Here is a 24,201-nt window from a genome sequence, read left to right on the forward strand (position 1 = left end):
AATATTTTTTGAGGAAGCTTTTCTGATATACAAAGTTTGGATTGAATCTTTGTTGATGTGTGCCATAGGGATGCACTGTATGTAAAAGTGCAATATTTTTTATGTATAAAATGTGGCTCTTTAAAATATTTTAATGTCTGAAATAGTAAGTGGTTGCCATGGAATTATTAAGCGTTGCTAGGAAATATTTTGTTTTGCATTACCAGTGAAATAGAAGCTTAGATATAAATAGTACTTCAATTAACTTTAATGCTAATGAATAAATGACATGTATTGACTTCTTCACTTCATACTCATATTGGTTGCTATAGTAAATAAACTGGTTGCTAAGATATGTTTGAGTGGTTGCTATGGTGTTTTCCCATCAAAATAAATTTGTTAATGCAATGTTTAGGAATTTTCAGTACATATGATCATTATAAAGCTAAAATGAAAATATTGTTGTTGGTTATTATTTCCCAAAACAGTTAAATATTAAATCCAAGAGCTTTCAACATTGCTTTTTCGTGGGTGGTTGCTAGGCAACGGGGGCATCAGAACAATAAAATAAAGTTATAATTGAAAAGGTAGACTCATGTTCATCTTCTATTATAAATATTGTTGAAATATGAAAGGGGGCAAATATTTGCAATATACCACACTTACTTCTTTGAAACTGTTTGACAAAAGATAACTGAATTTTTCGGGTGTACTTTTACAATCAGATGCCGTGTTACATTATAGAGATAGGAGTATTGAGGAACCTACTGACACGACGTAACTGTCCATACATCACTGTGGCTGATATTAACTGGAATGGGTTCATTACTCCAAGCAACTGATATTCGTCCGATCCATCGAGAATCTGTCCCTGTTTGACGACGGGTTTGAATTATATTCTAGTATATATAAAACCAGAGATGAAAGGGGCTTTTTAGAAATATAGTATTCTAAAATTGTAACGAGTATTAAAAGAAAATGTAAAAAGTCAACTGAGTTCAAATCAGTATTTAAAAGAAACTTATTTTGAAACTAAAAATTGATGTTTTTTCAAATATATAACTTGATTGAGTCTGAAGAAGTGCATCGTCGCAAACCACGGCCAAAATGTACGATCCTGTCCCATTCTGGTAGGAGAGAGCTTTATGCGGACTCCGGACCGTGGCTTAAGACGATGGAAGAAGTGGGAATTTGAAATTAAAACTGAATACATAAAACTAAGGACTTTCCTTAAGGCGGACAGTTAAGTGAGCCAAAGCTGTTTTTTTGTAAACAAAGCCCTATTATGGTCTGAATTAATAAATTTTTGAGCTGTTTTACGACCATCGATACCCACTGCAAAATACAAGAATTACGATTTTTGCATTATGACGTCACATATTGTATACGTCACAATAGAGTATTGTTATGCACTAATGTCGGAATGATAACAGGACAGCCTATTAGGAGAAACAACACAGATCTACCACTTTACTTCAGTAGAAACTGCAGAAAATATCATGGAAATCATTTTCTGAAGGTGATCCTACTTTTTTAATAAAATATATATAAAGAGATAACAATTAATATTTAAACTCAAAAGTCCATTAAAGCAATGTAAGCTGCAACTTGTAATTTAAAACTATTTCAAGAACAGAGAAAAAGAACATTTATGAACTTCTGTTGTTTATATTTGCGTTTAAAAGCTATAATTGAAGCAAAATTACATTATTGTCATCCTGTACAATATTGATATTTAATTGTACGTGTGTTTCTTGTGTATCGAATCAGCTGAGATATTTTAACCCCGCAGGCAGATTGAAAAGTTAAAATCATCACGTTTATCATAAAGTTTGGTTGTTAGATTAACATTAACGTCTTTTTCAAGAAAATATCCAAATATGAAATAGGTGTGTCAGACTCTTTGTTATCTTTTATTTCAAGCTCACGGGGACATATCGTATCGACAAATAAATGGAAATTATAACGATTCTTAATTGACAAGTCGTAGTCGATATATCTATCAATTTATAGAGTTTAAGGCCTCAGCAAGTGTTTTCTTCTTTTCACGTATTAGATTTTGGACAAATTCTGCCCCATATAAATACAAAAATAGATCTGCTAATAGATAGTTTTCGACTAGCCAGAATTTAGCGAGAGTTATTTCCCGCTGGCCGCCATATTGTGGGTCCAAATGCTCATATTCCTTCATTGTTCAACCAATTTTAATTTTTTCTTATTCGCTATTTTGAATTAGGAATCATTATTTTTCTGAAGTATATAAATTTTTGGAAGCCTCCTTTATTTAAATAAATAGTTAATAAAAATTTTCCATCAAATATTTCTGCTACATCCTCTTAAACTTGGTAAGACAAAGAGGAAAAATCACAGAGTCGACCTCCAATTGGCGGCCAACGGGAAGTAACTCTTGCTAAATTCTGGCCAGTTGAGAACTATCTATAACGGGGTGCAATTGGCACCCATGGGAATCCCAATAGATTCTTGTCTGGAAGACCTGGTCTCCAAAAATCACATATATTATGTCAATCAGAAACTCCAGCATCTTTTGTAATCTCATCAAATAGACTTTTATCAGGAAAAAAAGGGAATTCAAATTACAGTTTTGATGAACAACACGTGTAAAACATGAATTAAGTATATGTAATACAAGCAAAACATTTTCAACTATTGCTGGATTCAGTGAATTTTGTAATTAAAAAGGCGGCATTCTTTCAAAATTGTTTGACGTGTTCAGCCCAGAATTATATATTTTGCACTTTGATCACAATTTGAATTGTGTTAATTAAGTTTATAGTTTTGGAAAATTAACCCATATTAAAATAATATTACTGTCCGTATTTTATTTTGTTTTTTTTATCCTTAATTTCTCTACTTAGTTTATCTCGATGTCATTGAACCAGTGGATTATAGCTCTACGAATAATCGTCCCAATTGTTGACAATATTCTTGATAGAGAAAGATTAGGACGCCCATCCAAGAAGACGCTAAGTACCTCTCTGTTTGACAATTTGTCATTGGATAGTGATTAGTTCAAACATTTTTCACTCACGAAGCAGGAATGCCAAGCAAACGGTCAACTTTACGCATTTCTTTCCGGTCATACTTGACAAATCAAAGATAATCATAACATTTAGTATAAATTTGTGCTTTGGGTCTGGGGAGGGGGGGGGGTAGTAGAGGAATTAGACATTAGATTTGACCCTTTTAATTGTACTTGAACTCAATTTGTAGGTTATAATATATTTTCACAATTACTCTGTAACTCAGGGGGAGCTACTTTTTCACGAAGATAATCTTTAACTATCAATTTAGTGCGTAAAGACACCCCCATAGATTTTGTATAGTATAGTCAAATCCTTCAATTTCGAAAGAAATTTCAAAAAGTCCGAACTTTCATACCCCCTCCATATTTTTTTTTAGCATATCAATTATTTTTCGGGTAAATTGATTTTAAAATATGCTACATGCCTGCTCAATTAACTGCTTCCTTAAAAGGGGAATAACAAAACCAAATCTCTCTTTTGTTTAAAGAAATTTGTCATAATGAAAAAAAAGGTAATGATAAACGAACACAAAAAAACCCCCACAAACAATATAAATCTGTAAACAGAGCAATAAACTCGGACATCTAGAAATTCCAGAGATGGGGTCAGTTGCCAAGGAGGAGTAAACACCCCCTGTTGACCAACTGATAGCTTATATTTGCTAACAAGGTCATTGTAATCGCCGAAAAAATTAAGGAAAGGGGCTTTTTAAACAAAATATTCCTGTGACATCACTTTATCCTTTGTAGACTACTAAAATTTGATATTACTCACAGCTATGTAGATTCTAACGAAATAATTTTATTGATGGCCAATCACAAGATAATCATTAATCATATGGAAATTTCTTCCTTAAAATAAGTTATAATAAGAAAAGATAGTATAAGGTGAAGAAATGTCGTACGTTTTGATGTAACAAACTTTTGATAAAATTTTACGATTACAAACTTTCTTAAAGTTACAAGCAAATAAAATTTATATCATTAAATGTATGTAGATAAGATATTTTTTTGCCAATGCGAATATTCTAATCGGTCATCTGCGGTAGTTATAAAATATATCCCAGTAATCAAGATGAGAGTATTTTTTGTCATAAGCTGAGTTATAGTACCAGTTTGTGCTTTAGAAATAGGTGCTCTACACACGGGATCTGTGTACTTTTGTTTTAGAGAGAAAAGGGCAAACCTCTCGTAAAATATAAGTTGCTTATGTTTATGATAAAGAAGATGGGCGAAATTGCCGTCAAACTTCTTTGCTTAAAATGCACAAAAAGCAAAATCTGCAAAAAAATTCTCTAAATCGGCATGAATTATTGGATATGAGCGATAAAAATTCCGAGTGTGTTTTATCGTTCTTGACTTTTTAGCTCACCTGAGCCGAAAGCTCAAGTGAGCTTTTGTGATCAAAATTTGTCCGTTGTCTGTCGTCGTTGTCGTAAACTTTCACATTTCATCTTCTTCTCAAGAACCACTGGGCCAATTTCAAACAAACTTGCTACAAAGTATCCTTAGATAAAGGGGATCCAATTTTGTTCAAATGAAGGACCATGCCCTCTTCCAAGGGGAGATAATTATGAATTAGTGAAAAATTAATGGCATTTTTTAAAAAATCAAGAATTACTGGGCCAGGAAAGATGAGACTTAGTATATGGATCATTCTCAGGTAGTGTAGATTTAAATTTATTCAAATCATGGCCCCCGAGAGTAGTATGGGGCCACAATACCCCATCAAAGTTTTACATAGGAATACACATGTATATAGGAATCTTTTTCTCAAGAACAGCAAAGTTGTATGCTGTATTGATATGGAGGCATTCTCAAGAAGTATTAACTCCCCCCCCCTCCTCTCAGTAAACTTTTGAATTCTGATCCGATTTATGCTTTTTCCTAGCCGATGTGCTCAGGTGAGCGATGTGGCCCTTGGGCCTCTTGTTTTAATTGTACTGACATACTAATCATTTCTCCACACTAGTCATATCATTAAAACTTTGTTACATGATCCTTTAATAATTTATTTACTACCGAAACCCATCAGTGAGGTCCCCTTATTTGATTTTTTACGAGATAGAAATCGAAATGTCGAAGTACCTCTAGAGTTTTGTACAATTACCTTCCAGTTATGTCCCTTATTTAAACCTTATTCATTCAGATTTGTGTGTCTTTGTTTACCCTGACAGGAGGCGAGCTATCGTCGATTGTATTACCGACTAACAGATCCCCTTCAGCCGGTGTCCTTAGTCCGAGGTCGCTACCTGGCAGACAATGGTCCACTTGCCCAATTTTTCAAAGGTAAATAGACAGTTAAATGTTGGACGAGACATTCCTCGAACATTTGATTTTTGTATCTCTGTAGCGTACCAAAAATCGTTATCTTGTGATTTCTAAACTATTTGTCTTTAAACATATGAAAACCAAAAATTCATGCAAAGCCATGTAATGCTTTCATTTCATAAGAGGGAACTTGTTAAAGCAGCAGTTTACCTATCACAAGTTCTTGGGGGAAAATTATTTGTTATTGAGTGTTTTGTCTGACCATAATTTTAGAATGAAGCAAAGCAGTAAAATACCGGTACTACTGTAACCTTTGACAGATTTGTAAAATTCCGGTGTTTAAGTTTTTGAAATATAATAAGTTATTATTTAAAACTATAAACTGTGTTGGAGACTATTTCTTATTTTAAAAAAAAATCTGTGCATAGCCGTCATGTGGTCTTTTATAATTCTATTTGATTATATACTATACATTCACTAATGGGACTAACAGAAAAATACCATATGATATCGAGTTAACTAGTCGTTTAAAATGTTCATAATGATTCAGTTACAATTATTCATTTTACCCTGACAAAAATAATCTTTTTGTACCCCCGCTTGAAAAGCTGGGGGTATATACTACACAGTAATCGGGATGTCCGTCCGTCTGTCTGTACGCCCGTCTAGTTCTTTTTGGGATACCCATCTCTTATCCGCAATTCCTCTTATACCACAGATTAAAATTTAATGAAACTGTCACTGAATCTTTCTTACATATTTCCATTGTGCACCTCCTACGTATTTCACTTTTTTGATCGGATACATATTTCGGGTTTCCGGTCGCGATGACAAAACATGGACACGGCCATTCTTTCTACAATATCCCCGTGGGGATCCGGGTTAGAATAGGTCCTCAGTACCCCCTTGCTTGTCGTGAAAGGCGACTAAATGGGGCGGTCCTTCGGATGAGACCGTATAAACCGAGGCCCCGTGTCACAGCAGGTGTGGCACGATAAAGATCCCTCCCTGCTCAAAGGCCATAAGTACCGAGCATAGGCCTAAATTTGCAGCCCTTCACCGGCAATGGTGACGTCTCCATATCAGTGAAATATTCTGGAGAGGGACGTTATAAACAGTATACAATCAATCAATCTTTCTACAATATTGAAGGGTACCCATCTCTTATCCGCAACTCCTCCGATCCTACACCACTGAATAAAATTCGAAGATACTTTCATAGATTCTTTATGACATAATGGCATTGTGTACCTTACTTATTTCGGGTCCCTTCGTTACTATAATCATTTGTGAGGCGGGGTATTATTTAGTGAGCACTCACAGTACCTCTAGTTTGTTTTATTCATAAACCATTTCACATTCTTGTTCCTGAATTACCAATCAATGAAGTATCATAGGAAATAGACCACAAGTACAATTCTTTATTGATAAAGCTTAATATGTAAATATTTGCAATACCATTTACTTTTTTACAGAAAACAAACACAGCAGCCAGAGTCCCGGATGTATGTGTCATGAAAATATGAACAGGTGCATTAGGGACGCTTTAATGTACACAACACAACAACGAAACAAGCGGCATGATGCCTACCTAAACCCTCCAAGGTATGTCAAGGTAATCAGGTAATATGTAGGAACACAAAAGATTTTTGTTCAAAATAATAAATTTAAACAATGCAACACATTTTCACCCTTTTTTATATCCAACAGCTTGATCAAACAGGATATTACAAACAAACGATTGCAACTTCCTTACTCAACCATTATTGTGAGGTGGCAGCGAAGAAAAGACATGAACGATTATACTCTCCCAGATCTTATGGCTGTCCTCTCCCAGTATGGAACCATTAGACATCTGCGCATGCTCAGTCCTAACAGTGCACTAGTGGTGTTTGAAGAACTTTCTTCATCATGTAATATAATGCAGCATTCAATTTTAGAAGACTGCAATAAATTATACAGCAAGTGGTGGCACAAGTGTATGGAAAACAAATTTGTCTACCTGTCTAAAAGAGGGATAAAAGTCATTAAAAACCCATTCATCAGTGTTTTATAGTAAAAGTAATTAAATTTTACAATGCATGCATAGCGCGTCGTTGAAGTATAGGACAAGTTGTAACAACTACTATGAAAGTTGGTTTCTTTTCCTCTGTATTTGCAATATTAAAATAAAAATTGGATATGAGAGATTCTTTCGGAGTTTTGTGGGACGTACAATATACATGACGTATATATTATTCACCTGCCTGATCAATAACTGCATGTGTCACAGATGATTGAAAACATCCAGCATGTTCTTTTAATAAAAGTAACCAGTGGTCACCAAAATGAAATTCAATTGAAATAACTCTTGTACATATGCTAAGAAGAGCTTTTTGGGGGGAAATGTTTGCGTCACTTTTGCCTTTAAATGATATCTGCACCTTCTCATATTTTTATATAAACAATCTTTTCTTAACCCTCCTTAAAATTAAGGATGTGATAAGGAAGGCAGATAAGTCAGAATTTTAAAAAGAAGATTAATCCTGACTGCATAATATCAAAAACTGAAAAATAAAAATTAAGGTAGTAGAAACATCTTTGAACTTGGGCCTTGTGCTGCTAGTTCTACTTTAAGCGATGGCGGCGGTACTCGATGATCGTGGAATTTCGACTAAGTGCGTTGTTACACGAATTTATCCCCAGATAAGACGGGTGCATAGACTACTGTGGATGGGATATTGTATATCTTGAAGTATGTCGAGTAGCAAATATGACTTCGTTTTACAGGTACGTAGTTTTGTATTTGTGCAGTTTATATTAGTTTTAAATTTAAAAGAAAATAGAAACGCTTTTTACAATCAAGAGTCCTTTTCGATGCAAAGGAAGATAGTAAATTTGTATTTTTTTTTTTTACATATGCTTGTGGCAAAGGGGGTTGAAATAAATTTTAAGTATATACTTAATTAGTCTAGTATTTATATCATTTTTGTTAGTATTGGGAGGGTACGTTACAAGATAACATTAAAATTGCAACATTTTTAAAGTAACGTAGAGATTTTTTCATCATTTAAGAAAATGGACATGTTTTAAAACGTTAAATGCCTTTGTTTCTGTCAGATGGAAGAGTTTTCCTCGGAAAACATCAACTACTTACCTTGACCGAACCTTTATTGGCTAATGTCCCTAAACTAAAATGACCAACATGTTGAAGCAAAGATATGAACCATTTAACCGAAAGCACCTTCTCATGTACCATTTTTGTTTGTACTTTTTAGGCTAGTAAAAAAAATATATTGGTCCATTTCATAACCATCAGTAATCTTACCAAGATCGTCTAAAATGAAAAAAAATGTTTAAACAGAGGCCAATAGAAATATGCCACATAATTATTGTCCATAGAATCATTCTTGCTAATGCATTGTGAATGTTTATAACGTACTTTGTTTGAAACTCGGATTTCAATCCAGTGTTTTTCCGGCGTTCGCGTCGAATTGTACCCGCACATTTCATTGTCTATCATTGAATGTTTTGATTGTAACAGATAGAAATGACCTAAGCTGCATATTTCCAATCTTGCCAGTTACTGTTCTGCGGTCTTATCAATTTATAAAACAAGGCAGGCTTCTGAAGATAAGTTGAAGTTACAGGGATTTCAACAATCTCATTTAAAGGCGGCATATCGTAAATTATATCGTTGTTATAATGACCTTGTTAGTAATGCATGTTTTACCTATCATTAGATCGTATTTTGACTTTTTCATACGAATTGTTAGTTCTATATTTTTATACCTGATCAATAAATAGGGGTCAGAGCGGGTGTAACATGTCGGCAGGGAATATTTTACTCCTTCAAAGCGCCGCACTATGTTTATCATACGGCATCACTGGGCATCAGTGGAAAGGAACTGTGAAGTATTTATAGATGACCATGGGTCCATGTCCCAGGTTGAAAATGTGAAGAATGATTGGCATTTTTTAAAAGTCTGCTCAAAATAAAAATAATACTGCTCTATCTTTACTTAAGCAGTTTCGGGTCCTCAATTTTTTTTGAGAGGGGAGGGGGAGGGTACATTTTCTTTCAAATGGCTCTATCTTTATGAAACATTAAGTTTGTTTTTCTTCTGAACGAAGATAGCATGACATAATTTTACCGTGTGGGGGACTTGGTTAGAAACAGACCTGCAATATATTTTAAATACCCGTGTGACAGCAGTTTCTCCTCGCAACTGTTAAGAGAACGATCAAGAATAATCAAACTAATGCAGTACAGGCCAGTGGTTAATACTTATCGATATATCGTCTGATTAGAGGAAGATATCTTTTTCTAAGGCACCTCTTAAATTTCCTTTCAATGTCTTTTGAAAAAAGAGCTCTTTTTAGTGACAAAAATATTTGGGTAGATTGGTGTTTTTCTTCAACATTTTTTGTGTTAGCTAATAATGTACCTCCAAGTTAAAAAACTCGAATAAAGAACAAGTGCTTGTAAAGCACTGATACAACCGTATGATAGCTCAAGTCAAAATTAAAGGGTGTTTTTCAACATTAAAGTTAAAAGTTAGCAAATGTTGGTTATTACGCAGATCTTTTCCAAGGGAATACAAGGTATACATATGTGAAAGCTCTAGTACCAGTAATTCAAAAGATACATGTTGTGCCATGATTTAAATTTTTGAAAAGTAGGTCACACTCCAAGATCAAGACAGGAGGTAAGAAATGTTGCTCTCAAAGAAAATGTCTTGTCACACGGAATTCAAATGAAAGAACTATAGATAGAATTTAGATACTAGTACAAGGTATAATCAAACAGGATGTACATGTAATGCTCTGTATATAATAAATAATAATAATTTGACTGTTGTACATTATTTGTGTGAAGTGTACAAATTTATACTAGACCGCAGAAATCACACAAACTGTACTGAATGTGACGGAAAATGACATGGTTTTAAATTGTGAACGGAGTTTGTCTGGTTTAAGTGAGAATGGCACGTTACTACAATTTCATACAGGTAAGTTAGGAGGGTTACACATAAATACAATAATCAAAACTTACCATAATTTACCTAGGAAAGCTAAAACCCAGAAAATATATCTACTTAACATAATTCAACTTATTTTCGATATTAAACGGTAAATCTTGCATAAAAGACGCCGATATGCACGTCCTATATATGTCAAGCATCGCGTGAGACACGCTTGTATGATTTTGCGCATAAACATATAGTAATTGAGATCTTGCTTATAAAACAGCAAATAATTATACTGAATAATAAAGTCAATATCACTTCATGTAAACTATATTCAGGCGAAATCTAATTTTTTTCAATCCATAAAATATTATCACATTTACCTTCAAAATCGCTAAAATCTTTTTTTTTTGTCTATATTTTAACAGAAAAAATTAAGATGCATGTTTATATATGATGAATAACAAGATGTGTTTGTGAAACACTGATGCCCCATATGGCAGCTTATGGTGAGGGTCGAATCCTCTCAAAAACAAGTCAAAGATCAAAGGTCAAGGTAAAAAGTCGTGGTACCCAAAGAAAGGTCTTAATACAAGGAATACACATGTGAAATATAAAAGCCTTAGTTCTATTTTTCATAAGTTATGACCAAAAATAAAGTGGCTTTTCTTAGGTCAAGGTCAAAAATACTTGTACAAGCTGAAGTCTTGTTACAATAAATACAATTCTGAAGTATGAAAGCCCTAGCTCCAAGTGTCAAAAATTATGGTCAGTGTTAAAGTGTTGTATTTTGTAAAAGTAGGTCAAATTCCATGGTCAAGAGGTCAAATTCGATGGTACCCAAAAACTTGTGAAATATGAAAGCCCCCATTCAATAGTTATGGGGTATGTTAAAGTTCTCTGGGATCTTTCGATCCGGAGGGGGCATAAAAATTGCTAAAAATTTCTGCTTAGTGCGCCCATATTTTTTTTTTTTTAAGAACGATTTGTGCACGATTTAAATTGAAAATTAGTTAATCATGAACTGCATGCACTGCACATTGGACACACTTACATAAAGTGTTGATTGTTTATTATGGGTTTGTATCCGGAGATTAGCGGATGTTAGACTATACATGTACATGTATGTCCTAATGTTGAGTACATCTATCCCATACTTTTGAATATAACAATATTGAAATGAAAATAAATTTTACATCCCCATCACATATGTTAATGTCTTCAGGGTGCCCACTACACAAACAGGAACAAGATCACAGATCCTTGACACAAGGAAGAGGCCTCATTGGCGTCGGAAGCAAATTGAAAGTGGGGGGGGGCTAAGTGAAAAAAAAAATTATACCTTCCCAAAAAAAAAAAACTGACAAGCAAAAAAAAAAAAAAAAAAAATTCCAATTTCGGGGGTGGGGTGGGGTGGGGGGGGGGGTGGGGGGGGGGGGGGGAGGTGGGGGGAGGGGGTTTCTATCTTCAGTACCACAATTTTTTTATTTTTTTTCGAATACCACCACTTCCCTCAATTTTAACCTATACTGCGACTTCTCTGTGCAAAGTGTGTGTGTGTGTGGGGGGGGGGGGGCTAAACCTACGCAACAATGTTCAATGTCTATACTAAGTATAGAATATTTTTATTCAACCAATTTGGGCCCACAGTGGAGCATACAGAACAGTGTCCAAAATCATCACAGTTATACATATACAAAACAGAACAAAACAAACATTGTATAATGAACTGAGAGTTAGTTATCTTCTTTTAGGATGTATAGAATGTACATTATAAGTGGCCTATGTATAATATCTGCAATATGCCTATATTGAACTATGTTGTTTTCTCTTATTAAAATTTGCATTTAAAAGTTGGCATAATAAAACAACAAACTCAGAATCTTCATTTGACATAATCCATGTAAACAGGTCAACATTGTTAAGCAGTATCAAATTAGGAAAGGTTTTAAAGATTTTATCTAAAAACTCTCTTCTTGAGTCATTATAAAGTGAACATTCTAGCAAAAAATGCAATTCATCCTCAGTTGGACTTGAGGTGCAGTAAAAAAAAGTGGAGGGGGGGCTAAGCCCCCCCCCCGGTTAACCCCGACGCCTATGGGCCTTAATTATCATGACAAATTATTTTTTATTCTGGTCATAAAATATCATTTCGACTTTTCAGGACTCTGACGGCGAAGCCTCTCAAACCAACTATGCGTCCACTACTGAGGTACATATATACTGGTCGTTCTGGGAACGAGCTTTAAAAGGGTTGCAGATTGTGAAAGATAAAAATTTCAGTCGTAAAATGTCTAATTTTTTTTTAATAAGGAAAGAGCAACTTTTATTTAAAAAAAATAAAAGTTCACATCTTTAAACCCTATTTTAAATAACAGGGAATATTTGGGGGAAAAAACCTAGACAAAAATTTTCCTTCTTTTTCTTTTTTTCTTCTTCTTTTTTTAAAAATTATTTTACACCTTCGGAGTTGTGCTAAATTAATATCATGATATTCTTTTTTTTCTAAGTTATTCGAGGGTGACCGTGCCAGACGGAAAAAGCGGTCACGGTATATCATCACAGCTGTAATTGTAAGTTATATGAGAGAGAGAGAGAGAGAGAGAGAGAGAGAGAGAGAGAGAGAGAGAGAGAGAGAGAGAGAGAGAGTATATCGGAAACATAGTATTTGTTCGTTTTTGTTTGTAATTTTCGCGCCTATGGTATATCCTGCTTGTGCTGTAAGGAGGGAGGTAATTTTGAAGTGAGAAAGTGAAGTCGGTTGTGCAATATTATGATTTTTATATCAGTTTAATAATAATCTTTCAGTTTAATATTATGTCTTTGAAAATAAAGAACATATATTTTGAAGGCATTAATGGAATTATATTCTGCATGAGTAATATTGAGTAGTATTTAGCTGGTGGATTTTATTTTATTGCTTTCAAGTTTTGATTTGATTCACGGTAAACTTGTTGGATAACCAGCTGGTGGCCACATATTGGCACATGATAAGATATATCAAAGATTTCATTCTCTAGCTTCAGTACCTCGTTTAAACGACCAAAATACATACAGGATGGACTTAGTTTTAGAAATTGGCAAATTAAGGGATGCAACTGCTCTACTTCCCTCCTTTTTTGACTAACGTTATTTACGTTACGTCATAGAGTTACAATGTAAAAAGAAAAAAAGAAAAGTTTTTTTTTTCTCAACCTTTTAAATATTTGGCAGGGCTGACAAACCTACATTCTGCAGTTCTGGTTTATAAAATATTTTATGGTGAGTTTTAAGCCTAAACACTGATAGAAAAAAAACCTTTAATGTAGTGTCTGAGTGATTGAACCTTTGTTGTATTGTATTTTTTTAGCTGATACTTGGAATAGCTGTCAGTCTTGGTATTGGGTTAGGAATAGGACTCAGAAAGAAAGACAGTGATAATGAAGAGTCTGATAAAGATGAACTCCATGGCTCTACCACCACACCTATTCCAACCTCCACGTTCACTCCTCCGCCCACTGTGTCCACCACTCAATCCACATCACCAGATAAGCTGATCACTTCACCAGATAAGCTGACCACTTCACCAGGCAAACTCACAACAACAGACACGGGAAAAAACTGGATAGACGAACCCTGTCTGCCGCATGATTCCACACAAAATACATGCCCATGGAGGTATGGTTTGTCATGGAATACATGTATATTGAATTGATAATAACTGAATTAAAAGTCAGTCATGGAATACTTTGAATTGATAATGTTTAAATAAAATAATCAGAGAAATATGACTTTTGTACATTTTGAAAACAAAGGGTTTTTAGTCTGTTCCAAAAAAAAAAAAAAAAAAGGAGAGCAGATTTAAATACCTTTATATACCATGTATATGTATGATGTACATGTACGTTACTCTGCTGGAAATATAAAACTTCTGGGTTAATCAATTCTTATTTCTAAATACTAACACAAAACTTACTTTTATCCATATAAATTATCAATGCCTAACCAAGTTGTCTCACTAGCAAATGCCTAAATAAATTTAAGAACCACTTTGCTATGAACATTTATCTGAAAAAGAATTTCCTTTACAGTACACCCTATATGATGATTAATAATAGAGATATTTGCTGTTTTCAGCACCCCTCCTCTGCTGCTTGTGTCTTTGGATGGCTTCCGAGCAGATTACCTGACCAGGAACCTGACACCCACTTTACAGAAGCTCAGCCATTGTGGTGTACATACTCCATACATGAGATCTGTGTATCCAACACTGACATTTCCAAACCATTACAGCATCGTCACTGTATGTCTAGCTTAACTTTTTTGTACAACTTTATACTTAGTCATAATTTCAATGTCAGAAGAGGAATTCCTTTAAAATTATTTGAAACATATTGCATATCATTTCTACACTGCATCCTAAATCAGTCTAAGGTTCATTTTGAAATTAGGTACACAGATGTATGATTGAATGGCATTGCTTATTTTGATGTTGATTTGAATTTAGGGGCTGTATCCTGAATCTCATGGGATTGTGGACAACAATATGTACGATGAAAAAATAAACGACACCTTCCACATCTACACAGATGCCAAGAGTAACCCTGAGTGGTGGGGCGGGGAGCCGGTGAGTACAAATTTAAGAAGGGCACTCTCTATAGGTTATGGATTTATGATGGTATTACAGACATCTGAGGGTGTCATACATGTAATTCACTTAAATAGTGACACTGAATATATGAATTCAACATTTTGTCTGGCCTGTTCAAACCTTTTTAAGTCTTTATTTAATTTATGATAAGATCTCAAAGAACTGACAAATTCAGATAATTTTATTGCACAAGTCTATACACATTTTTTGATAATCCCTCAAATCAAGTTCTAAAGGATCACCGATAATCACTCTCCTGACTTCCGTAAAATTTAATATATTCGTAAATTTCTAGTCATATTTAATGTTAGGTAGTGATTTTGATTAAAATTTGAATTTATTATAATTAGATGTTTATTAAAAACAGTTGTGGATAACAGCTCACAAACAAGGGAAAAAGAGTGCATCTTTCTTCTGGGTTGGAGCTGATGTCAACATTAGTGGATATTACCCAGATATCTGGAAACCTTATGATGGGTAAGTCATTTCTGGAGATAGCAACCATTCAAAATAGAATTAAAAGATCAAAAACTTCCCACAGAAAAGTACTGAGAATTGTTAACTTGTCATTTAGGAAGATATTATACGAGGAGAGAGTGGACACCGTCCTGGACTGGCTTAGTATGACCACTAGTGACCGACCAGACTTTGTCACACTGTACTTTGATGAACCTGACCACACAGGGCATGAAGTAGGACCGGACGGACCAGAGGTTTGTTGTATTAAGATTTAACACTAATCAGGATTTTTTTGGTGATTTTTATCTTAAATCTAGCATGTGTAGAGGTACAGTAAAAACTGTCTTATCCCACAATTGTGTGATCCATTTTACTGTGAATTCCAATCTTCATTTTAAGTCTCACTTTTCTGTTCTCCATTTTACATCGCATATAACAACACCCTGTTCATTCCAGTACATAATAAGTGTTCCATTACATGTTGGATTAGATGAGTTTCTCTTTTTTGGTATTTAAGGAAGCTCTAAACACTGAGAGAAAATGTTTTTTCAACTCTGAGAAAAATATATCATGATATATTTTTCTCAGAGTCAAAAAAACAATAAATAAAGATATGCATGTTGAGACTTTTTCGTTCATTTAGAACATAGGGTACGTGCCTTGAAAAATGTTCAAAGACAATGGACTATTTCTTAACAAAAATCACTGTTGTTTACCTACATTGGGAAAATTAACGAAAATAATTAATTAAATTTCTTACTCTTGGTCTTATATAATGCTAAAAATATTCTAATCTACATGTATTATGAATTATGTAATTAACGGTAAATAACAATTTCCTTAATCTTACATCTAAGGGCAGACCACTCTAACTGCATAAAACTACCCAATAAATAGAGCTCTTTAGTGTGCAGTGTTTAGAGCATCCTTAATTATTTTAGGCATATATCTATGGGATGAAAATCTGCTGATGAGGAATAGTATTAGGGCTATAGTGACTCAAATGAGCATTGTGGCCCTTTGCCTCTTATTTACTGTATGATCAATAGAGCCCCTCTCCTACTCCTGAACCCCGACCTTTGGGTCATGAATTTCAAAATATGGTAGAGGGTTCGTTGATTATTACAATCATGCCAACATTGCCTTTCTGATATTGATAGAGACAAACAAGTTATTTATGGCCTACTCCTCTTTTTACACCCACTTGTTAAAAAATTATCTTGGTATGTTGTTATTTTTAGATGTGTATGTATCATGATTTCTAAGTGTAAGGTATGTCATTTTTTTTAAGGTGAATGAAATGCTGGGAAAGATGGACAGTATAGTCTCTCGTCTGATGAATGGGTTATACAGAAGGCAGATCCACAACTGTGTTAATCTAATCATACTGGCAGATCACGGTAAAATCTAGATACAATATAGATCCACGACTGTGTTAATCTAATTACCGGTATACTGGCAGATCACGTTAAAATTTAGATACAATATAGATCCACGACTGTGTTAATCTAAGTATACTGGCAGATCACAGTAAAATCTAGATACTGTATAGTGTCTCTACCAAGTGGTGAAAGTTTAAAATCTTAATAATTTATGCTGGCAGATCACGTTAAAATCTAGATACAATATAGTATCTCTACAAAGTGGTGAAAGTTTAAAATCTTGATAATGTTTATCTGGTTTATAATTTACCACTACTGCTTTTTAGGAATGGAGAAGACTGCATGCTCTCGAAGAGTGTTTCTAAATAACTACATGAACACAAAAGATTACCTCATTTTTGATGGGACGATCGGCAGTATACACAAAGACTTCTACGAAGAGAAAAAGGTGGTGAAAAAAAGGAAAAACTGTAAGTATTTAGAGAAGTTGAATGTTAAAGCAAGATTTGAATAAAGATATACCTTCCTTCTAATTCAGTAATATGTATCTACATGCGTGATGCTTTTTCGCCCCCAGCATCATCTGTAGAGGAAGTGATGAACAAGTTGTCGTGTAAGAGCGGACATCTTCAAATGTTTACAAAGTCGGACATCCCCGTCAGACACCATTATGCAAACAACAAGAGGATTGGAGATATTGTCGTGGATGTACAGGCGAAATGGATGGTAGCTAAGTAAGAGAACAGAGTGTAAAAGCAAAGGAGTGTCCATTAGCTAAGTTTGAAAGCACTTTTAATGATCAATACAACATTTAAAATATTTGGATAATTATTTGAAGTCTACAGAACATGTGAATATCAGCAAACTTATTTTATTTTGATCAAATTATATATACTGAAGGGTAACAATATTTCTCAACATTTGTTTTATAGTAGTTAAATGTGGATCATCAATTATAATTTGTGTTCTTTGTATTAACATGTACATGTATAAGTCTGGGACAGGTTTACTAAAAGTGAAGATGAATTAGTTTCCAATACTATTTAGAACACAGAATCATATTGTTTCAGACTGGTTTATCTGTGATATCATACATTTCAGAGATAAACATACCTACTGTTTAGAGGGAAACCATGGATTTGATAACTTATACAAAAGCATGCAGGTTTGTATGAGAAAATTATGTTTTTCTAAATAAGACTTAGTCAGTTTTATGGGGTGCAGTCTTTCAAATCTTAAAAAAATTAATGTATCACCATTCTACCATTTTCAGGCTTTGTTCTTGGCCCATGGCCCGGGCTTCAAACAGAATTACAGCTCCCAGCCTTTTGAGAATATTGAGTTGTACAATCTTATGTCAGGTATTTTGACATAAAGCAGGTAGAAAATTGGCATCACTAGACTTTAAAATATCATCAAAGTTGATGTGAAAATATGTTGATTAGTATCTTATGTCATCAATTTGTTAATAAAATAATTTACAAGGATTTTTTAAAGATTTAATTGGGATAAGTCCAGCCCCTAACAATGGAACCCCGGGGGCTCTTCATGACCTGTTGTACAGACCCCCAGCTCTACAAGTCACCCCCACAGTCAGCTACAGGAACTGTCCCACCCCCACAGGGAGGGTGTCCGCCCCACAGAGAAACTGTAACTGTAACACGGTAGGTGGTAATTTATACATTATCAGAACTGTAGTGGTTATGTGGTACATCATCATAATGGCAATCAATGAAATCAGTCCTCCATGATGAGTGATGATTCTTAAGAACACATCTGCTTAAATATTAATTGCTGCAAATATTTCAAATTATTATTTCCTTTAATTCTTGAAGCATGGTAAATAGAAGGAAGCTCAAAAGAATTGGTTGTACATGTATGTACAAGTTCCAACTTTAGTTAACACTGTATTATCTTTTCAGAGTTCCCCTGTTGTGTACCCCTCGGCTGATGGTAGCCAGTCCCTGCCCTTTGGCGTTATACAACAGACCAGTGATCTAGAGGCCTGTGTTCTACACAACACAGAGTACTCCACAGCTTACAGTCACAAGTTTAACATGCCAGCATGGAACTCCTACGTCCTGAAGGACGGTCAGGTATATCCACTGATAGCTCACCTACACATGATACATGTATATTTCTCTATCTCTATCCATTGTCCTAAATTCTCCCAGTAGAAAAGAAACATTTCAAAATGAAAGTTTCCAAAGTACCTAGATGAGGAGGCAGAACTGACTGTTTAAAATAAGGGGGGGGATTGATTTCTTTATACATATGTTTAAAATTTTTAATGACTAGATTCAAACTTTTAAAATCTTGTTTCTCTGTTTTAACATTGAATTTCATTCTAGTAGTGTCAACTATTTTTCAGGTTATGTGTCTTGTAAGTAATAAATAAAAAAGAATCCTGTTACAGAATTTAAATATGAAGGACACCTGCATCATCACTGATGGAAGAATTCCCACAAACAGCAGTTTTCCGTGCTCTGACTACGAGAATGATAACGTGACATTTGCTTCACTGTTCAATGATGGATTTAAATCAGACAACAGTAACACTGAGCCTAGCTTCAGCTCTAACATTGTGCCCATGTACCAGGGATTTAAGTCGGGGATTTGGGCTTACCTGTGGAGGATACTCTCAGATTTTGCGGGACAGCCAGGTGACCTCAGTGTGACAGTAGGACCCGCCTTTGATTATAACAAGGACGGTCTGTATGAAGGACTGACTGCTCAAACAAAGTAAGTCTCTCAAGAATTTACAGGCTTGATTGCTTTTTTGTAATTACATGCTTTTTAATCTTTTAATCAATTGTCACAATATCATGAATTGTAGTATACTTTCAATTCATTTAATGTTTGCCATTTGTTATGTCAGAAGAATTGCATATACTATGAAATATACATATAGCAAAGTGCCAGGGATGAACACTGTTGATTCATTATACATGTATTTCATTTTATTACATCCCATAAGATCATAATTATGTTTAAACTTACAAAAAATAAAATTCCCTTTGCTACATGGTGTGAATTCCTGGTAATCCCTATTGTTAGATATGTTGACATTGGCACTCAGAAGATACCCCTTCCCACCCATTTCTACGTTGTCCTGATTCGCTGTTCAGACCCTTCCCATCATTCCTCAGTGACCAGCTGCCCTGTACAGAATCTAGACATCATGTCCTTTATTCTACCTAACTTACAGTCAGTTCCAAACTGTGTGGTAAATCATTAAGAAATATATTTTGAATTAATTTTTTATCTAATCTTACAAGTATAAACTGTAGTTTTACATTTTTATTTACATAGATGTGTAAAAAGACATTGCAATCAAAACAATATTTAAAGAAGGCTGTTCTTATCTTTTTAATACATTTAAGCCAGAGGAGGAATATTTACGTCAGAACGTAGCAAGAATCCGAGACATTGAGCTGTTGACAGGGTTGAGGTTCCTGACTGATTTTGAGGAGCGGACCTCAGCTCGTCCTCGGACCTTCCTCCCCACGTCACTCTGGCCACTGCAAAATATCTCCTACAAATGGAGTGACCTCCCTTGTGAAGACAAAAGCCAGAACACTTGTCCTGGGTAATTAGCTATTCTTTTAATTTAGTAGGAAATAAAAAAAAAAAGTAAAAAGGAGTTGAATAAGGCTTAAAACATTTATGGAACAAAAATTTTATATCTTAAAAAAATGCTTGACCTTAAACAGTGCAGTAGGGTGATGGATGTTAACCTATTGCAGGAAAGTTCCACTTTTACTAATTTCACTGGATGGGTTCCGAGCTGATTACTTAAAGCAGAAGCTGACCCCTGTCATCCAGAAGATGAGGGAGTGTGGAGTCCACACCCCCTACATGAGATCTGTGTACCCTACAGTGACCTTCCCTAACCACTACACCATTGTCACGGTATGTCAATAACAACAGCTACACCATTGTCACAGTATGTCAATAGCAACAGCTACACCATTGTCACAGTATGTCAATAGCAACAGCTACGCCATTGTCACGGTATGTCAATAGCAACAGCTGGTCAAAGTTATCAATCAAAATATACGTTATGGTTTATAGAGTTAGACTTTGATTAGACTTTGATTAGAACACCTGACTAGTATTGCAGATATCCTAGGTTTGATACCAAATTCTGCTGTAAAATTTCCCCTGCCCTCTTACATGTGAATGCTGTCAATGATATTCATTTCTGACCATTTGATCTGATGTCCACCTGTCTTAATGTCTATCAATCTGTCTATCTGTAAACTTGCATTTTTAACATTCTCCTGAAACCCTTGGTCAGTATTAAGCATTTTTGGGTGTAGGGGATTCAAATGAAGTCCTCTTGAAGGGAATGGAATGTACATACATATGGAAAGATAGATAGGGTTGGTGTCTTAAAATATCTTTAATATTACATTAACATCCTTAGGTCCTTTTTTTAACAACTTATGGCTCTCTGGTGTTTGTTGGGGCCGCAGAATCAAAGAAAAAAATTTTTTTGGTAAAGAATGGCATGGTCATGATAACTCAATACATAGTCAAAAATTTAGATATTAAAATGTACATTGAATTTTGTTCAAATAATGAGACACAGGAGGTAGAATTTGGCACCTGTTATGAAAAATAGCAAGGGAAGGTGACTCAGGTGAGCATTGGGGCCTATAGGTCTCTGATTTTATTTAGATCATGGTAAAATATCTGAACTAGGTTTAATTTAGTTAACTCATTTATGTATGTTTATCTACAGGGCATGTACCCCGAGTCTCATGGTATTATTTCAAACAACATGTATGACTCAGAGATTGGGGAGGTGTTTACACTGTCCAGTAAGACTAAGGGGGACCCCCGATGGTGGGGAGGAGAACCGGTATGTCCAATAAAATAGACTTTATAACGAATTTCAAATAATTCAGTACAGTAATATTCTATAATGTAAAGTCTTACAGTTTGAAATAGTGCTATACTTTCATTATACATTTAGAATGATATACATGTACATTGCATTTAATATACATGTATATGTTATCTGTAACAGTTGAACTTTCATATCTCAGACACTGATATCTCAAATCTAGATATATGGAACTGTTTTTGCAGTCCTGTTGACTTTTTCTTTTTGTTTTAATTAACCCTCAATATCTTGTTTCTTCAATTATCATAGTCTGATCAAGTTCAAGATAATAACGTAAGACTGTACTTATTTAGCTCTGGATAACAGCCAAGAAACACAGTAAGAAGACGGCCACATTCTTCTGGCCGGGGTCTGATGTCAACATTTCAGGTACAGTATACTACTCTGTAAATTTATGTAGATACATTCAGGATTTACAATGTAGCTGTGTTTATATTAGACATTGTTCAACTTCAGTTATGACTATAATGAATATTTGTTTAACACAGTTTTTTAATTCCTCACGAACCAAAGTCATGAATTTGTGCCCTATTGTGAATAAATTAATGGATTATGTATCTAATGATGCACTTTTTCTCTGATACATGTACATGTAACACAATTATCCAAATGCATATTCATGTACCTGACAATATTTAAAGAGTTGTGTCCATGCAGTTTTATACACACTAATCAAGGTTCTCTTTATAATTGAATTGTAGGAGTTTATCCAGACATATGGAAGCCATACAGTGGGTATGTATTCAGTCATATACTGTAATCTACAACTACATGGTACATTGATGCCAGGATAAGTCTCAAGTGTATCGCACACTTTTGGGTTTCATTAAAAGGTGTTTAATAATGGACTTTGCCTTCAAATTTACCATTCAGTATGAACATGAAAACTACATGCTATAACAATTCTCCATCAATATTGTAACTGGGCCAACTTTCATAATGTTTGATTTAACAACTTGTAGATTGAGGTTGATCTTTACACGTATATCCAAAAAATACAATATTGATACAATGTATATATAAATATAGCTCCTTCAAGTCCTATTGTTGTTTTTGTAATAAGTAATTTAATTGTTTGACCTGTTTCTGATATATAACAGTTCCGTGGGTTTCCCTGAGAGGGTCTGGGAGGTGATCAGATGGTTGACGTTACCAGAAGATGAAAAACCGGATTTTATCACTCTGTACTTTGACCAGCCGGATCACGCGGGGCACCAGGGGGGACCAGAGAGCCAGGTGGTTAGTGACCAGCTTCTGAATGTAGATGACATGTTGTCCCGATTAATGGACACGCTGTACCACAAAGGACTCCACAACTGTGTCAACATTGTCGTCATCGCTGACCACGGTAAAGTTTTAGGGATGTGTACTTATGTGTGCTGTATTGCTCACTATTGTAAGAATGCAAGTTTGTTTGGTAATAGTGAAATAGGCTGAATCCAGAGGAAAAAATTGAATTTGATTTCTTCATGAGTCAGAAACAAGAACCCTAAGAATTGTAACTATCTTTCTTTGCAGGGATGGATGATGTAAGCTGTTCTCAGGTTGTGAAGCTTCCCTACTATATGGATAAAGAAATGATCAAGGACTTAACAATCTTTGGTGGAACATTTGGAAGAGTGGAGACAAAATTCCACAAAGTCTCTAAATACAAGATATATCCAAATGATCAAAACAACAGTAAGAGTTTCTAATTATAACTACATGTATAGTCACACACAAACCTTGTGTTCCCTGAGAAAATAATTTAGGATAAACATGTATATGAGAATGTGAAAATCGATTGTTCTGATCTAAATTAAAATATAGAGTTCACTGTTAATTGAAATTTTGCTAATTATAATTATTTAAACCAACTACCTGGGCATAATATGTTCACATACAGTGTGCCTGAAAAACTACATAATGCTCCTAGCAGTATTCATTGTACGGTTTTATGTGTATGTACAGGTTTACATAAATGATGATCTTTTTGTTCATTAAACCAGACCTACTTCTTTGTATGTAAATGATGACTTAGTTCAAATAAGCAAGACCTGTTTTTTTTTTATATTTGTAAATGAAGACTTTCTCTATTAAGCCAGACCTGTCCAGGAGGTAGTAGGAGAAATGATGTGTCAGCACCCCAAGATGAAAGTGTTTACAGGAGAGACCATCCCTAAGAGGTTCCACTACTACAACAACCCGAGGATGGGGCAGATTCTACTGGACATGCAGGATCAATGGCTGGTCACTGAGTAAGGGAGTTATAGATAGGGGAAAAGATTAAAAAGTCAGATTATAAAGCCTGGCATGATTGTAAAAAAGAAATGTGTATTCATTTATATTGGTTGTTGAGTATGATACATTATCAAGATACAAATTTAAAAATTACTTGTTTGTTATTGGGAGATACATGTAAATGAAACAAATTTAAAATAAAGACCTGGGCCATCATCAATTAAAACCATTTTTTTAATGAAAAATTGCTGGTTTAAATTTACAAAAAAATAATCTAAAATTATAAATACAGTGAACCTTCAGATATCCGGACACTTCAGTTTCCGGACGATTTTTCATCTGAATGGAATTTTTAA

The 24,201-nt window shown here is 34.6% G+C and overlaps 2 protein-coding genes across 4 annotated transcripts in view; both read left to right on the forward strand.

The window, feature by feature from the left end:
• The first annotated feature begins 1,378 nt into the window (after positions 1-1,378).
• Positions 1,379-7,476, forward strand: LOC134269754 (uncharacterized). Its single transcript, XM_062751960.1, has 4 exons — positions 1,379-1,498; positions 5,200-5,311; positions 6,769-6,898; positions 7,004-7,476. The coding sequence occupies exons 1-4, from the start codon at positions 1,403-1,405 to the stop codon at positions 7,347-7,349; spliced, it is 684 nt and encodes a 227-aa protein (XP_062607944.1). The 5' UTR covers positions 1,379-1,402; the 3' UTR covers positions 7,350-7,476.
• A 503-nt stretch (positions 7,477-7,979) lies between these two features.
• Positions 7,980-24,201, forward strand: part of LOC134269752 (uncharacterized) — a 34,227-nt gene continuing 18,005 nt past the window's right edge. For 2 of the 3 annotated variants that reach the window (XM_062751956.1, XM_062751957.1), the window contains exons 1-25: positions 7,980-8,062; positions 12,407-12,454; positions 12,753-12,815; positions 13,592-13,899; positions 14,359-14,524; positions 14,729-14,848; positions 15,240-15,349; positions 15,447-15,585; positions 16,623-16,731; positions 17,040-17,183; positions 17,291-17,447; positions 17,815-17,878; positions 17,987-18,074; positions 18,211-18,377; positions 18,636-18,809; positions 19,130-19,455; positions 19,771-19,939; positions 20,097-20,302; positions 20,460-20,625; positions 21,461-21,580; positions 21,919-21,994; positions 22,327-22,360; positions 22,726-22,973; positions 23,144-23,305; positions 23,706-23,862. In XM_062751956.1, the coding sequence (XP_062607940.1) occupies positions 8,030-8,062; positions 12,407-12,454; positions 12,753-12,815; positions 13,592-13,899; positions 14,359-14,524; positions 14,729-14,848; positions 15,240-15,349; positions 15,447-15,585; positions 16,623-16,731; positions 17,040-17,183; positions 17,291-17,447; positions 17,815-17,878; positions 17,987-18,074; positions 18,211-18,377; positions 18,636-18,809; positions 19,130-19,455; positions 19,771-19,939; positions 20,097-20,302; positions 20,460-20,625; positions 21,461-21,580; positions 21,919-21,994; positions 22,327-22,360; positions 22,726-22,973; positions 23,144-23,305; positions 23,706-23,862 (3,554 nt within the window). In that variant the 5' untranslated portion in view covers positions 7,980-8,029. Of the gene's footprint in view, positions 8,063-10,182; positions 10,285-12,406; positions 12,455-12,752; positions 12,816-13,591; positions 13,900-14,358; positions 14,525-14,728; positions 14,849-15,239; positions 15,350-15,446; positions 15,586-16,622; positions 16,732-17,039; positions 17,184-17,290; positions 17,448-17,814; positions 17,879-17,986; positions 18,075-18,210; positions 18,378-18,635; positions 18,810-19,129; positions 19,456-19,770; positions 19,940-20,096; positions 20,303-20,459; positions 20,626-21,460; positions 21,581-21,918; positions 21,995-22,326; positions 22,361-22,725; positions 22,974-23,143; positions 23,306-23,705; positions 23,863-24,201 lie in introns of those variants that run through there. The other variant, XM_062751958.1, reaches the window with a different exon arrangement.

This window comes from Saccostrea cucullata, unplaced genomic scaffold (assembly GCF_032062105.1).
Source record: "Saccostrea cucullata isolate Sc308-1 unplaced genomic scaffold, CSIRO_AGI_Scuc_v1 ctg382, whole genome shotgun sequence".
NCBI lineage: Eukaryota > Metazoa > Mollusca > Bivalvia > Ostreida > Ostreidae > Saccostrea > Saccostrea cuccullata.

Excerpts from the sequence above, each read along its gene's own strand:
- LOC134269754 (XM_062751960.1), top strand. The coding sequence starts at position 1,403 with ATGATAACAGGACAGCCTATTAGGAGAAACAACACAGATCTACCACTT. Across the intron at positions 5,312-6,768 it reads ACTTGCCCAATTTTTCAAAG|AAAACAAACACAGCAGCCAG; the intron begins GTAAATAGACAG and ends ACTTTTTTACAG. Across the intron at positions 6,899-7,003 it reads GCCTACCTAAACCCTCCAAG|CTTGATCAAACAGGATATTA; the intron begins GTATGTCAAGGT and ends TATATCCAACAG.